Genomic DNA, 16,664 nt, shown 5'->3' with positions numbered 1-16,664 from the left:
GCTGAGAGTTGGAGTTTGGCAGCATCTGGAGGGCTACCGTTTGGGCACCACTGTAACAGTGGTCTCCAAACTGTGACCCTCCAGATGTTGCAAAACTACAACTCCCAGCATGCCCAGACAGCCAAAGGCTGTCTGGGCATGCTGGGAGTTGCAGTTTGGCCGTCTTAGTGGTTGCCACAGTAAAGATCACTTTACTTTCACTTTCATTCCCCCCCCCCCCCACTGTCGTTTCCCTACCTGTGCCAGGATCCAGCACTCTCCAGCGACGATCGGGGGTCCCAAGGCATATTCTCCTGCAGGTACCTGCCTCCCTCTTCTGCCATGGCAACCCACTGTCCTGCCCTGCCATTTGTCAGAATCAATTCTGACCAATGGCAGGGGATAGGAGGAGATCGCAGCACTGCGACCTCGCTCCTATCCCTCAGGATGATCAGGGCTGTCACTGACAGCTCTGATCATCCCTATTTTCCAGGTGATCGGGTCACCAGAGACCCGATCAGCCCTGAATAGCAGAAAATTCAATTCAGACATGCGATTTTCTGCGATCCCCGACATGGGGGGGGACCCCCCTCGGCGATGTGCCGGGATGCCTGCTGAATGATTTCAGCAGGCATCCCGGTCCGGTCCCCAACCGGCTAGCGGCGGGGACCGGAATTCCCACGGGCGTATGCATACGCCCCACGTCCTTAAAAGGTTAAATACACAGAGTCCAAGATTTACCAAACTGTGTGAGAGAAAAAGTGGAGTGTTTTTCCCACAGTGACCAATCACAGCTCAGTCTTCTCTATTATCTTATATATAAAAAGAGAAGACCTGACTCACTGACAACACCCAGCCTAAACCCTTGGACCTAGAAACTGAATTTTTGCACAAGTGTTTTTAAGACGTAGACAAGGAATAAGAAAGGATTTTTCGAAATTCCACCCTTAAAGGGGTGAAAAAGGTTTGTTTGTTTTTTTTTTTTTTAAAGTCCCATACACGTCTATGGGAAATATATGTTACTGCATAACTTCCAAATTCCTGGAGATATTTCGAAAATACTTGGTCACATGTTACTTATATGTCCACTTAAAATATAGGGTAGTTAATTTAACCCTTAACTACCCCCATTTGTGAGGGTCAGAGTTTTTGTTTAAAGTCCCATGCAAATCAATTGGAAATGTATGTTCCCACATAACTTCCATACGGCTGGAGATATTTCATTACCTGGTCACATATTACAGGACGGGATGGGAGGTCGGGATAGCAGGTCCAAATAGGAGGTCGGGATAGGAGGTCAAGATAGGAGGTCGAGTTAGGAGGATGGGATATGTGGTCGAGATAGCAGGACGGGATAGGAGGTAGAGATAGGAGGTCGGGTTAGAAGGTCAGGATTGGAGGTCGGGATAGAAGGTCAGGATTGGAGGTCGAGATGGGAGGTCGGGATAGGAGGTCGGGATAGGAGGTCGGGATAGGAGGTCGGGATAGGAGGTTTCGGGATTGGAGGTCGGGATTGGAGGTCGAGATAGGAGGTCGGGATAGGAGGTCGGGATAGGAGGAGGGTATAGGAGGTCGAGATAGGAGGAAGGAATAAGAGGTCGAGAGAGGAGGACGGGATAGGAGGACGGGATAAGAGGACAGGTTAATTCTCTTAACTTCCTTGCTCCAGCGCCACCACTGGTGTAACGGAGCTCCACTCGTCGCTGTGTTTGCTATAGTGGTCGTACACCTCTACCAGACCACCAAGACTCCACCCTCCAAGGAGAGCCAACCCCTCCGTCCTCCTGAAGGCTCCTTGTAGGAGAGTAGACCCCTCCGTCCTCCTGAAGGCTCCTTGTAGGAGAGCAGACCCCTCTGTCCTCTTGAAGGTTCCTTGTAGGATAGTAGACCCCTCCGTCCTCCTGAAGGCTCCTTGTAGGATAGCAGACCTCTCCGTCCTCCTGAAGGCTCCTTGTAGGAGAGCAGACCCCTCCGTCCTCCTGAATGCTCCTAGTAGGAGAACAGACCCCTCCATCCTCCTGAAGGCTTCTTGTAGGAGAGCAGACCCCTCCGTCCTCCTGAAAGCTCCTTGTAGGAGAGCAGACCCCTCCGTCCTCCTGAAGGCTCCTTGTAGGAGAGTAGACCCTCTGTCCTCCTGAAGGTTCCTTGTAGGAGAGCAGACCCCTCTAACCTCCAGAAGGCTCCTTGTAGGAGAGCAGACCCCTCCGTCCTCCTGAAGGTTCCTTGTAGGAGAGCAGACCCCTCCATCCTCCTGTAGTCTCCTTGTAGGAGAGCAGACCCCTCTGTCCTCCTGAAGGCTCCTTGTAGGAGAGCAGACCCCTTCTTCCTCCTGAAGGCTCCTTGTAGGAGAGCAGACCCCTCCGTCCTCCTGAAGGTTCCTTGTAAGAGAGCAGACCCCTCTGTCCTCCTGAAGGCTCCTTGTAGGAGAGCAGACCCCTCCATCCTCCTGAAGGCTCCTTGTAGGAGAGTAGACCCTCTGTCCTCCTGAAGGTTCCTTGTAGGAGAGCAGACCCCTCAACCTCCTGAAGGCTCCTTGTAGGAGAGCAGACCCCTCAACCTCCTGAAGGCTCCTTGTAGGAGAGTAGACCCTCCGTCCTCCTGAAGGCTCCTTGTAGGAGAGTAGACCCCTCTGTCCTCCTGAAGGCTCCTTGTAGGAGAGTAGACCCTCTGTCCTCCTGAAGGCTCCTTGTAGGAGAGCAGACCCCTCTAACCTCCAGAAGGCTCCTTGTAGGAGAGCAGACCCCTCCGTCCTCCTGAAGGTTCCTTGTAAGATAGCAGACCCCTCCGTCCTCCTGAACGTTCCTTGTAGGAGAGCGGACCCCTCCATCCTCCTGAAGGCTCCTTGTAGGAGAGCAGACCCCTCTGTCCTCCTGAAGGCTCCTTGTAGGAGAGCAGACCCCTTCTTCCTCCTGAAGGCTCCTTGTAGGAGAGCAGACCCCTCCGTCCTCCTGAAGGCTCCTTGTAGGAGAGAAGACCCCTCCGTCCTCCTGAAGGCTCCTTGTAGGATAGTAGACCCCTCCGTCCTCCTGAAGGCTCCTTGTAGGAGAGCAGACCCCTCTGTCCTCCTGAAGGCTCCTTGTAGGAGAGCAGACCCCTCCGTCCTCCTGAAGGTTCCTTGTAAGAGAGCAGACCTCTCTGTCCTCCTGAAGGTTCCTTGTAGGAGAGCAGACCCCTCTGTCCTCCTGAAGGCTCCTTGTAGGAGAGTAGATCCCTCGGTCCTCCTGAAGGCTCCTTGTAGGAGAGTACACACTCTGTCCTCCTGAAGGCTGCTTGTAGGAGAGTAGATCCCTCGGTCCTCCTGAAGGCTCCTTGTAGGAGAGCAGACCCCTCCATCCTCCTGAAGGTTCCTTGTAGGAGAGTAGACCCTCTGTCCTCCTGAAGGTTCCTTGTAGGAGAGCAGACCCCTCTGTCCTCCTGAAGGCTCCTTGTAGGAGAGCAGACCCCTCCGTCCTCCTGAAGGCTCCTTGTAGGAGAGTAGACCCTCTGTCCTCCTGAAGGTTCCTTGTAGGAGAGCAGACCCCTCTATCCTCCTGAAGGCTCCTTGTAGGAGAGTAGATCCCTCGGTCCTCCTGAAGGCTCCTTGTAGGAGAGTAGACCCTCTGTCCTCCTGAAGGCTCCTTGTAGGAGAGTAGATCCCTCGGTCCTCCTGAAGGCTCCTTGTAGGAGAGCAGACCCCTCCATCCTCCTGAAGGTTCCTTGTAGGAGAGTAGACCCTCTGTCCTCCTGAAGGTTCCTTGTAGGAGAGCAGACCCCTCAACCTCCTGAAGGCTCCTTGTAGGAGAGCGGACCCCTCTAACCTCCTGAAGGCTCCTTGTAGGAGAGCAGACCCCTCCATCCTCCTGAAGGCTCCTTGTAGGAGAGCGGACCCCTCTAACCTCCTGAAGGCTCCTTGTAGGATAGTAGACCCTCTGTCCTCCTGAAGGCTCCTTGTAGGAGAGTAGACCCTCCGTCCTCCTGAAGGCTCCTTGTAGGAGAGTAGACCCCTCTGTCCTCCTGAAGGCTCCTTGTAGGAGAGTAGACCCTCCGTCCTCCTGAAAGCTCCTTGTAGGAGAGTAGACCCTCTGTCCTCCTGAAGGCTCCTTGTAGAAGAGTAGACCCTCTGTCCTCCTGAAGGCTCCTTGTAGGAGAGTAGATCCCTCGGTCCTCCTGAAGGCTCCTTGTAGGAGAGCAGACCCCTCCATCCTCCTGAAGGTTCCTTGTAGGAGAGTAGACCCTCTGTCCTCCTGAAGGTTCCTTGTAGGAGAGCAGACCCCTCTGTCCTCCTGAAGGCTCCTTGTAGGAGAGCAGACCCCTCCGTCCTCCTGAAGGCTCCTTGTAGGAGAGTAGACCCTCTGTCCTCCTGAAGGTTCCTTGTAGGAGAGCAGACCCCTCTATCCTCCTGAAGGCTCCTTGTAGGAGAGCAGACCCCTCCATCCTCCTGAAGGCTCCTTGTAGGAGAGTAGACCCTCTGTCCTCCTGAAGGTTCCTTGTAGGAGAGCAGACCCCTCAACCTCCTGAAGGCTCCTTGTAGGAGAGCAGACCCCTCAACCTCCTGAAGGCTCCTTGTAGGAGAGTAGACCCTCCGTCCTCCTGAAGGCTCCTTGTAGGAGAGTAGACCCCTCTGTCATCCTGAAGGCTCCTTGTAGGAGAGTAGACCCTCTGTCCTCCTGAAGGCTCCTTGTAAGAGAGCAGACCCCTCTAACCTCCAGAAGGCTCCTTGTAGGAGAGCAGACCCCTCCGTCCTCCTGAAGGTTCCTTGTAAGAGAGCAGACCCCTCCGTCCTCCTGAACGTTCCTTGTAGGAGAGCGGACCCCTCCATCCTCCTGAAGGCTCCTTGTAGGAGAGCAGACCCCTCTGTCCTCCTGAAGGCTCCTTGTAGGAGAGCAGACCCCTTCTTCCTCCTGAAGGCTCCTTGTAGGAGAGCAGACCCCTCCGTCCTCCTGAAGGCTCCTTGTAGGAGAGAAGACTCCTCCGTCCTCCTGAAGGCTCCTTGTAGGATAGTAGACCCCTCCGTCCTCCTGAAGGCTCCTTGTAGGAGAGCAGACCCCTCTGTCCTCCTGAAGGCTCCTTGTAGGAGAGCAGACCCCTCCGTCCTCCTGAAGGTTCCTTGTAAGAGAGCAGACCTCTCTGTCCTCCTGAAGGTTCCTTGTAGGAGAGCAGACCCCTCTGTCCTCCTGAAGGCTCCTTGTAGGAGAGTAGATCCCTCGGTCCTCCTGAAGGCTCCTTGTAGGAGAGTACACACTCTGTCCTCCTGAAGGCTCCTTGTAGGAGAGTAGATCCCTCGGTCCTCCTGAAGGCTCCTTGTAGGAGAGCAGACCCCTCCATCCTCCTGAAGGTTCCTTGTAGGAGAGTAGACCCTCTGTCCTCCTGAAGGTTCCTTGTAGGAGAGCAGACCCCTCCGTCCTCCTGAAGGCTCCTTGTAGGATAGTAGACCCTCTGTCCTCCTGAAGGCTCCTTGTAGGAGAGTAGACCCTCCGTCCTCCTGAAGGCTCCTTGTAGGAGAGTAGACCCCTCTGTCCTCCTGAAGGCTCCTTGTAGGAGAGTAGACCCTCCGTCCTCCTGAAGGCTCTTGTAGGAGAGTAGACCCTCTGTCCTCCTGAAGGTTCCTTGTAGAAGAGCAGACCCCTCTAACCTCCAGAAGGCTCCTTGTAGGAGAGCACACCCCTCTGTCCTCCTGAAGGTTCCTTGTAAGAGAGCAGACCCCTCCGTCCTCCTGAAGGTTCCTTGTAGGAGAGCAGACCCCTCCGTCCTCCTGTAGTCTCCTTGTAGGAGAGCAGACCCCTCTGTCCTCCTGAAGGCTCCTTGTAGGAGAGCAGACCCCTTCGTCCTCCTGAAGGCTCCTTGTAGGAGAGCAGACCCCTCCGTCCTCCTGAAGGTTCCTTGTAAGAGAGCAGACCCCTCTGTCCTCCTGAAGGCTCCTTGTAGGAGAGCAGACCCCTCCATCCTCCTGAAGGCTCCTTGTAGGAGAGTAGACCCTCTGTCCTCCTGAAGGTTCCTTGTAGGAGAGCAGACCCCTCCGTCCTCCTGAAGGCTCCTTGTAGGAGAGCAGACCCCTCCGTCTTCCTGAAGGCTCCTTGTAAGAGAGCAGACCCCTCCGTCCTCCTGAAGGCTCCTTGTAGGAGAGCAGACTCCTCTAACCTCCTGAAGGCTCCTTGTAGGAGAGCAGACCCCTCTAACCTCCTGAAGGCTCCTTGTAGGAGAGCAGACCCCTCTAACCTCCTGAAGGCTCCTTGTAGGATAGTAGACCCTCTGTCCTCCTGAAGGCTCCTTGTAGGAGAGTAGACCCTCCGTCCTCCTGAAGGCTCCTTGTAGGAGAGTAGACCCCTCTGTCCTCCTGAAGGCTCCTTGTAGGAGAGTAGACCCTCCGTCCTCCTGAAGGCTCCTTGTAGTAGAGTAGACCCTCTGTCCTCCTGAAGGCTCCTTGTAGGAGAGTAGACCCTCTGTCCTCCTGAAGGTTCCTTGTAGGAGAGCAGACCCCTCTAACCTCCAGAAGGCTCCTTGTAGGAGAGCAGACCCCTCCGTCCTCCTGAAGGTTCCTTGTAAGAGAGCAGACCCCTCCGTCCTCCTGAACGTTCCTTGTAGGAGAGCGGACCCCTCCGTCCTCCTGAAAGCTCCTTGTAGGAGAGCAGACCCCTCTGTCCTCCTGAAGGCTCCTTGTAGGAGAGCAGACCCCTTCTTCCTCCTGAAGGCTCCTTGTAGGAGAGCAGACCCCTCCGTCCTCCTGAAGGCTCCTTGTAGGAGAGAAGACCCCTCCGTCCTCCTGAAGGCTCCTTGTAGGATAGTAGACCCCTCCGTCCTCCTGAAGGCTCCTTGTAGGAGAGCAGACCCCTCTGTCCTCCTGAAGGCTCCTTGTAGGAGAGCAGACCCCTCCGTCCTCCTGAAGGTTCCTTGTAAGAGAGCAGACCTCTCTGTCCTCCTGAAGGTTCCTTGTAGGAGAGCAGACCCCTCTGTCCTCCTGAAGGCTCCTTGTAGGAGAGCAGACCCCTCTGTCCTCCTGAAGGCTCCTTGTAGGAGAGCAGACCCCTTCTTCCTCCTGAAGGCTCCTTGTAGGTGACACGTTGGTCATACTGTCCAGCAATACTGTCCAGCGGGGCTTCCCTCTATTATAGACAAGGTGGAGGACAGGAGGTGTCCTGGTCACTGATGGTCGGCACTCTCTTAGGTATATTTCAGAATACCATCATAAAGGTGTCCAGCTGTATACTGCAGCATAGCCCGGGGCCTCAGGACACCAGATGTAGTCCACCTGTCAGTATAGCGGCTTTATACCTGTATATGTTGTATTTGTGGGATGGAAAAGTGTTGTGTTAGTGCGGAGACCATCACACAATGACCCCTGACCTCCGACTATTATTATTTCAGGACTCCTGGAAGGTGAACATCGCTCTTGTGGTGGAGAACCAGGAAGAAGATGAAGTCCACACCCGGGCCCTAGCACAAGCCGTGTGGGGCCCCCAGCGCAGACTCTTCAGCCTGGTGTCCTGGGACAAGGTTCTACAACAGGTACCGTGTATGACCGGGCGGCAGCGTATGATGTCAGCAGCACCTCCACGTGATATGTGATAGATAGATATGAGATAGATAGATATGAGATAGACAGATAGATACATTTGAGATAGATATGAGATAAATAGATAGATAGATATGAGATAGATATGAGATAGATATGAGATAGATAAATAGATATGAGATAGATGGATAGATATGAGATAGATATGAGATAGATTGATAGATATGAGATGGATAGATATGAGATAGATGGATAGATATGAGATAGATGGATGGATAGATATGAGACAGATAGATATGAGATAGATAGATAGATAGATAGATAGATAAATAGATATGAGATAGATATGAGATAGATAGATAGATAGATAGATATGAGATAGATAAATAGATATGAAATAGATATGAGATAGATATTTATTTTAGATATTCAGTATTTTCCCAATTATTTCCCTTTTTAATATTTTTTTTTTTAGGTGAATGAACTTGGAAACCCCAAAGTGAAGAAGACGAAGGATGCTCCTCTTTATTATGAGGTGAGGGGCGGTTCTGTACTGTATTATGAGGTGAGGGGCGGTTCTGTACTGTATTATGAGGTGAGGGGTGGCTCTGTGCTGTATTATGAGGTGAGGGGCGGTTCTGTACTGTATTATGAGGTGAGGGGCGGTTCTGTACTGTATTATGAGGTGAGGGGCGGTTCTGTATTGTATTATGAGGTGAGGAGCAGTTCTGTTCTGTATTATGAGGTGAGGGGCGGTTCTGTACTGTATTATGAGGTGAGGGGCGGTTCTGTACTGTATTATGAGGTGAGGGGCGGTTCTGTACTGTATTATGAGGTGAGGGGCGGTTCTGTACTGTATTATGAGGTGAGGGGCGGTTCTGTACTGTATTATGAGGTGAGGAGCGGTTCTGTACAGTATTATGAGGTGAGGGGCGGTTCTGTACTGTATTATGAGGTGAGGGGGGGTTCTGTACTGTATTATGAGTTGAGGGGCGGTTCTGTATTATGAGGTGAGGAGCGGTTCTATACTGTATTATGAGGTGAGGGGCGGTTCTGTTCTGTATTATGAGTTGAGGGGCGGTTCTGTACTGTATTATGAGGTGAGGAGCGGTTCTGTTCTGTATTATGAGGTGAGGGGCGGTTCTGTTCTGTATTATGAGGTGAGGGGCGGTTCTGTTCTGTATTATGAGGTGAGGGGCGGTTCTGTTCTGTATTATGAGGTGAGGAGCGGTTCTGTTCTGTATTATGAGGTGAGGGGCGGTTCTGTACTGTATTATGAGGTGAGGGGCGGTTCTGTTCTGTATTATGAGGTGAGGGGCGGTTCTGTACTGTATTATGAGGTGAGGGGCGGTTCTGTACTGTATTATGAGGTGAGGGGCGGTTCTGTTCTGTACTATGAGGTGAGGAGCGGTTCTGTTCTGTACTATGAGGTGAGGAGCGGTTCTGTTCTGTATTATGAGGTGAGGAGCGGTTCTGTACTGTATTATGAGGTGAGGAGCGGTTCTGTACTGTATTATGAGGTGAGGGGCGGTTCTGTACTGTATTATGAGGTGAGGGGGCGGTTCTGTACTGTATTATGAGGTGAGGAGCGGTTCTGTACTGTATTATGAGGTGAGGGGCGGTTCTGTACTGTATTATGAGGTGAGGAGCGGTTCTGTACTGTATTATGAGGTGAGGAGCGGTTCTGTACTGTATTATGAGGTGAGGGGGCGGTTCTGTACTGTATTATGAGGTGAGGGGGCGGTTCTGTACTGTATTATGAGGTGAGGGAAGGTTCTGTTCTGTATTATGAGGTGAGGGGCGGTTCTGTTCTGTATTATGAGGTGAGGAGCGGTTCTTTACTGTATTATGAGGTGAGGGGCGGTTCTGTATTGTATTATGAGGTGAGGGGAGGTTCTGTTCTGTATTATGAGGTGAGGGGCGGTTCTGTACTGTATTATGAGTTGAGGGGCGGTTCTGTTCTGTATTATGAGTTGAGGGGCGGTTCTGTATTATGAGGTGAGGAGCGGTTCTGTACTGTATTATGAGGTGAGGGGCGGTTCTGTTCTGTATTATGAGGTGAGGGGCGGTTCTGTATTATGAGGTGAGGAGCGGTTCTGTACTGTATTATGAGGTGAGGGGCGGTTCTGTTCTGTATTATGAGGTGAGGGGCGGTTCTGTACTGTATTATGAGGTGAGGGACGGTTCTGTACTGTATTATGAGGTGAGGGGCGGTTCTGTACTGTATTATGAGGTGAGGAGCGGTTCTGTACTGTATTATGAGGTGAGGGGCGGTTCTGTTCTGTATTATGAGATGAGGGGCGGTTCTGTTCTGTATTATGAGGTGAGGGGCGGTTCTGTTCTGTATTATGAGGTGAGGGGCGGTTCTGTACTGTATTATGGGGTGAGGGGCGGTTCTGTACTGTATTATGAGGTGAGGGGCGATTCTGTTCTGTTTTATGAGGTGAGGGGCGGTTCTGTACTGTATTATGAGATGAGGGGCGGTTCTGTACTGTATTATGAGGTGAGGAGCGGTTCTGTACTGTATTATGAGTTGAGGGGCGGTTCTGTATTATGAGGTGAGGGGCGGTTCTGTACTGTATTATGAGGTGAGGGACGGTTCTGTACTGTATTATGAGATGAGGAGCGGTTCTGTACTGTATTATGAGTTGAGGGGCGGTTCTGTATTATGAGGTGAGGGGCGGTTCTGTACTGTATTATGAGGTGAGGAGCGGTTCTGTTCTGTATTATGAGGTGAGGAGCGGTTCTGTACTGTATTATGAGGTGAGGGGCGGTTCTGTACTGTATTATGAGGTGAGGGGCGGTTCTGTACTGTATTATGAGGTGAGGGGCGGTTCTGTACTGTATTGTGAGGTGAGGGACGGTTCTGTACTGTATTATGAGGTGAGGAGCGGTTCTGTACTGTATTATGAGTTGAGGGGCGGTTCTGTATTATGAGGTGAGGGGCGGTTCTGTACTGTATTATGAGGTGAGGAGCGGTTCTGTTCTGTATTATGAGGTGAGGAGCGGTTCTGTACTGTATTATGAGGTGAGGGGCGGTTCTGTACTGTATTATGAGGTGAGGGGCGGTTCTGTACTGTATTATGAGGTGAGGGGCGGTTCTGTACTGTATTATGAGGTGAGGGGCGGTTCTGTACTGTATTATGAGGTGAGGGACGGTTCTGTTCTGTATTATGAGGTGAGGGGCGGTTCTGTACTGTATTATGAGGTGAGGGGCGATTCTGTACTGTATTATGAGGTGAGGGGTGGTTCTGTACTGTATTATGAGGTGAGGGACGGTTCTGTACTGTATTATGAGGTGAGGGGCGGTTCTGTACTGTATTATGAGGTGAGGGGAGGTTCTGTACTGTATTATGAGGTGAGGGGCGGTTCTGTATTATGAGGTGAAGGCCGATTCTGTACTGTATTATGAGGTGAGGGGCGGTTCTGTACTGTATTATGAGGTGAGGGGAGGTTCTGTACTGTATTATGAGGTTAGGGGCGGTTCTGTTCTGTATTATGAGGTGAAGGCCGGTTCTGTCCTGTATTATGAGGTGAGAGGCGGTTCTGTACTGTATTATGAGGTGAGGGGGGGTTCTGTACTGTATTATGAGGTGAGGGACGGTTCTGTTCTGTATTATGAGGTGAGGGGGGGTTCTGTACTGTATTATGAGGTGAGGGGCGGTTCTGTACTGTATTATGAGGTGAGGGGCGGTTCTGTTCTGTATTATGAGGTGAGGGGCGGTTCTGTACTGTATTATGAGGTGAGGAGCGGTTCTGTTCTGTATTATGAGGTGAGGGGCGGTTCTGTACTGTATTATGAGGTGAGGGGGGGTTCTGTACTGTATTATGAGGTGAGGGACGGTTCTGTTCTGTATTATGAGGTGAGGGGGGGTTCTGTACTGTATTATGAGGTGAGGGGCGGTTCTGTACTGTATTATGAGGTGAGGGGCGGTTCTGTTCTGTATTATGAGGTGAGGGGCGGTTCTGTACTGTATTATGAGGTGAGGAGCGGTTCTGTACTGTATTATGAGGTGAGGGGCGGTTCTGTTCTGTATTATGAGGTGAGGGGCGGTTCTATACTGTATTATGAGGTGAGGGGCGGTTCTGTACTGTATTATGAGGTGAGGAGCGGTTCTGTACTGTATTATGAGGTGAGGGGCGGTTCTGTTCTGTATTATGAGGTGAGGGGCGGTTCTGTACTGTATTATGAGGTGAGGAGCGGTTCTGTACTGTATTATGAGGTGAGGGGCGGTTCTGTTCTGTATTATGAGGTGAGGGGCGGTTCTATACTGTATTATGAGGTGAGGGGCGGTTCTGTACTGTATTATGAGGTGAGGAGCGGTTCTGTACTGTATTATGAGGTGAGGAGCGGTTCTGTACTGTATTATGAGGTGAGGGGCGGTTCTGTTCTGTATTATGAGGTGAGGGGGGGTTCTGTACTGTATTATGAGGTGAGGGGCGGTTCTGTATTATGAGGTGAGGAGCGGTTCTGTACTGTATTATGAGGTGAGGAGCGGTTCTGTTCTGTATTATGAGGTGAGGGGCGGTTCTGTACTGTATTATGAGGTGAGGGGCGGTTCTGTACTGTATTATGAGGTGAGGGGCGGTTCTGTTCTGTATTATGAGGTGAGGGGCGGTTCTGTACTGTATTATGAGGTGAGGATCGGTTCTGTACTGTATTATGAGGTGAGGGGCGGTTCTGTACTGTATTATGAGGTGAGGGGGCGGTTCTGTACTGTATTATGAGATGAGGGGCGGTTCTGTACTGTATTATGAGGTGAGGAGCGGTTCTGTACTGTATTATGAGGTGAGGGGCGGTTCTGTACTGTATTATGAGGTGAGGAGCGGTTCTGTACTGTATTATGAGGTGAGGGGCGGTTCTGTTCTGTATTATGAGGTGAGGGGCGGTTCTGTACTGTATTATGAGGTGAGGGGCGGTTCTGTACTGTATTATGAGGTGAGGGGCGGTTCTGTTCTGTATTATGAGGTGAGGGGCGGTTCTGTACTGTATTATGAGGTGAGGAGCGGTTCTGTACTGTATTATGAGGTGAGGGGCGGTTCTGTACTGTATTATGAGGTGAGGGGGCGGTTCTGTACTGTATTATGAGATGAGGGGCGGTTCTGTACTGTATTATGAGGTGAGGAGCGGTTCTGTACTGTATTATGAGGTGAGGGGCGGTTCTGTACTGTATTATGAGGTGAGGGGTGGTTCTGTACTGTATTATGAGGTGAGGGGCGGTTCTGTACTGTATTATGAGGTGAGGAGCGGTTCTGTACTGTATTATGAGGTGAGGGGCGGTTCTGTACTGTATTATGAGATGAGGGGCGGTTCTGTACTGTATTATGAGGTGAGGAGCGGTTCTGTACTGTATTATGAGGTGAGGGGCGGTTCTGTTCTGTATTATGAGGTGAGGGGTGGTTCTGTACTGTATTATGAGGTGAGGGGCGGTTCTGTACTGTATTATGAGATGAGGGGCGGTTCTGTACTGTATTATGAGGTGAGGGGCGGTTCTGTATTGTATTATGAGGTGAGGGGCGGTTCTGTACTGTATTATGAGGTGAGGGGCGGTTCTGTTCTGTATTATGAGGTGAGGGGTGGTTCTGTTCTATATTAGGGTTCTATTCTACATTAAGGTTCTGTTCTAGGTTACGGTTTTTTTCTGTATTACGGTTCTGTTCTAGATTACGGTTCTGTTTTATATTACAGTTCTGTTCTTTGTTATGGTTCTGCTCTATATTACGGTTCTGTCCTATATAACGGTTCTGTTTTGTATTACGGTTCTGTTCTATATGACGTTTCTGTTAAATATTGTGGTTCTGTTCTAAATTAGGGTCCTGTTCTATATTACGGTTGTGTTCTAGATTACTGTTCTGTTCTGTATAAAGGTTCTGTTCTATATTTCAGTTCTGTTCTATTTTACCATTCTGTTCTGTTCTATATTACAGTTTTGTTCTATATAACGGTTCTGTTCTATATTACGGTTCTGTACTACATTACTGTTCTGTTCTATATTACGCTTTTGTTCTCGGTTACGGTTCTATTCTATATAACGGTTCTTTTACTATTTTACGGTTCTGTTCTATATAACAGTTCTTTTCTATATTACTGTTCTGTTCTTGATTATGGTTCTGTTCTATGTAACGGTTCTTTTCTATATTACGGTTCTGTTCTATATTACGGTTCTGTTTTATTTTACAGTTCTGTTCTAGATTACGATTCTGTCATAGATTACGGTTCTGTTCTCTATTATGTTTTTGTTCTATATTAAGGTTCTGTTTTGTATTACAGTTCAGTTTTGTATTACGGTTCTGTTCTAGATTACTGTTCTGTTCTAGATTACTGTTCTGTTCTAGATTACTGTTCTGGTCTAGATTATGGTTATGTTCTATATTATGGTTCTGTTTTGTATTACGGTTCTGGTCTAGATTACGGTTCTGGTCTAGATTATGGTTCTGATCTAGATTACAGTTCTGGTCTAGATTACTGTTCTGATCTAGATTACGGTTCTGGTCTAGATTACGGTTCTGGTTTAGATTAGGGTTATGTTCTGTATTATGGTTCAAGATCTAGATTACGGTTCTGGTCTAGATTACGGTTCTGATCTAGATTACGGCTCTGGTCTAGATTACGGTTCTGATCTAGATTACGGTTCTGGTCTAGATTACGGTTCTGGTTTAGATTAGGGTTATGTTCTGTATTATGGTTCTGTTTTGTATTACGGTTCTGTTCTGTATTATGGTTCTGTTCTGTATTATGGTTCTGTTTGTATTACGGTTCTGTTTTGTATTACGGTTCTGTTTTGTATTACGGTTCCTTTTTGTATTACGGTTCTGTTCTGTATTATGGTTCTGTTTTGTATTACGGTACTGTTCTGTATTACGGTTCTGTTTTGTATTACGGTTCTGTTCTGTATTACGGTTCTGTTTTATATTACGGTTCTGTTCTGTATTATGGTTCTGTTTTGTATTACGGTTCTGTTCTGTATTATGGTTCTGTTTTGTATTACGGTTCTGCTCTGTATTACGGTTCTGTTTTGTATTACGGTTCTGTTCTGTATTATGGTTCTGTTTTGTATTACGGTTCTGTTCTGTATTACGGTTCTGTTTTGTATTACGGTTCTGTTCTGTATTATGGTTCTGTTTTGTATTACGGTTCCTTTTTGTATTACGGTTCTGTTTTGTATTACGGTTCTGTTTTGTATTACGGTTCTGTTTTGTATTACGGTTCCTTTTTGTATTACGGTTCTGTTCTGTATTACGGTTCTGTTTTGTATTACGGTTCTGTTCTGTATTATGGTTCTGTTTTGTATTACGGTTCTGTTCTGTATTATGGTTCTGCTTTGTATTACGGTTATGTTCTGTATTATTGTTCTGTTTTGTATTACGGTTCCTTTTTGTATTACGGTTCTGTTTTGTATTACGGTTCTGTTTTGTATTACGGTTCTGTTCTGTATTACGGTTCTGTTTTGTATTACGGTTCTGTTTTGTATTACGGTTCTGTTCTGTATTACGGTTCTGTTCTGTATTACGGTTCTGTTCTGTATTACGTTTCTGTTTTGTATTACGGTTCTGTTCTGTATTATGGTTCTGTTTTGTATTACGGTTCTGTTCTGTATTATGGTTCTGTTTTGTATTACGGTTCTGTTTTGTATTACGGTTCTGTTCTGTATTATGGTTCTGTTTTGTATTATGGTTCTGTTTTGTATTACGGTTCTGTTCTGTATTATGGTTCTGTTTTGTATTACGGTTCCTTTTTGTATTACGGTTCTGTTCTGTATTACGGTTCTGTTCTGTATTACGGTTCTGTTTTGTATTATGATTCTGTTCTGTATTATGGTTCTGTTTTGTATTATGGTTCTGTTTTGTATTACGGTTCTGTTTTGTATTACGGTTCTGTTTTGTATTACGGTTCTGTTTTGTATTACGATTCTGTTTTGTATTACGGTTCTATATTACGGTTCTGTTTTGTATTACGGTTCTGTTCTGTATTATGGTTCTGTTCTGTATTACGGTTCTGTTTTTATTATGGTTCTGTTTTGTATTACGGTTCCTTTTTGTATTACGGTTCTGTTTTTTATTACGGTTCTGTTTTGTATTACGGTTCTGTTTTGTATTACGGTTCCTTTTTGTTTTACGGTTCTGTTCTGTATTACGGTTCTGTTTTTATTATGGTTCTGTTTTGTATTACGGTTCCTTTTTGTATTACGGTTCTGTTTTTTATTACGGTTCTGTTTTGTATTACGGTTCCTTTTTGTTTTACGGTTCTGTTCTGTATTACGGTTCTGTTTTTATTATGGTTCTGTTCTGTATTACGGTTCTGTTTTGTATTACGGTTCTGTTTTGTATTACGGTTCTGTTCTGTATTATGGTTCTGTTTTGTATTACGGTTCTGTTTTGTATTACGGTTCTGTATTACGGTTCTGTTCTATATTGCGGTTCTTTATTACGGTTCTGTTCCTCTTGTACCTGTCACAGGTCTCTGTAATCCCCCCGTACTCTCCGGATCCCCCCCGTATTTACCCTCCTCGTACCCGGAGCCATGAAGCACCGACCTGTTTACTCTGACGCTTACGACCGTTTTATTATCCGTCCCTCAGACTCTGCGGTCACCAAATTGCGCGGCCCCTAAATATTGTGTTTTCACCCGGAGATGCCCCATAAAGTTTAAATGCATCTGAGTTTTAAGTTGTTATAAATGGCGCTGCGGTCAGGAGGGTGGGAAACGCTCGAGCGGCGTTCACTGCGCTCTCCGCGGACTCATTTAACACATACTCGATTGTTAAGTTTATTGGCTTAACCCTCTGTCTGCCGGACAGGTCTCCCGTTCAGGCTCACATGAGGCACATTAACAAGTTATTTATGAGGTAGAATTTATAACGGTGTGCACACGGCGCTGCTTTCAGTCAGGGGTTGTAATTGGCGCAGCCGTAGCCTCCGGCGAGGGCCTGCACATTCTCTCGGTCTGATTACTTGAACCATTTGATTTTCCTAATCTGCTTCTATTTTCGTTATTTTTTCCTTTTTTTTCATTTTTTTTTTCATTTTTTGTACCTTATGTTTTTTTTTAATTTTGTACCTTATTGCCCGGACTGTTTTTAGCAGAATTTATTGATATGATTTACAGCAAATCCAATGGACATAGGCTACGATGGACAGGAGCCGTCCCATTTAGTTGAACAGGAAAGGTTACTGGGTATGCTCTGTGTCAGTGTTT

General features: G+C 48.2%; 1 protein-coding gene across 6 annotated transcripts in view; it reads left to right on the top strand.

Annotated features, from left to right (window-relative positions):
- The window catches only part of SPAG17 (sperm associated antigen 17), a 251,166-nt gene that overhangs the window by 95,413 nt on the left and 139,089 nt on the right, over window positions 1-16,664 (top strand). For all 6 annotated transcript variants that reach the window (XM_056559983.1, XM_056559982.1, XM_056559981.1 and 3 more), the window contains exons 2-3: window positions 7,321-7,461; window positions 7,944-8,003. In XM_056559983.1, coding sequence (XP_056415958.1) covers window positions 7,321-7,461; window positions 7,944-8,003 — 201 coding nt within the window. The remainder of the gene's footprint in view (window positions 1-7,320; window positions 7,462-7,943; window positions 8,004-16,664) is intronic.

This window comes from Hyla sarda, chromosome 2 (genome assembly GCF_029499605.1).
Source record: "Hyla sarda isolate aHylSar1 chromosome 2, aHylSar1.hap1, whole genome shotgun sequence".
Classification (NCBI taxonomy): Eukaryota; Metazoa; Chordata; class Amphibia; order Anura; family Hylidae; genus Hyla; species Hyla sarda.
This window is presented reverse-complemented; position numbering and strand designations above follow the sequence as displayed.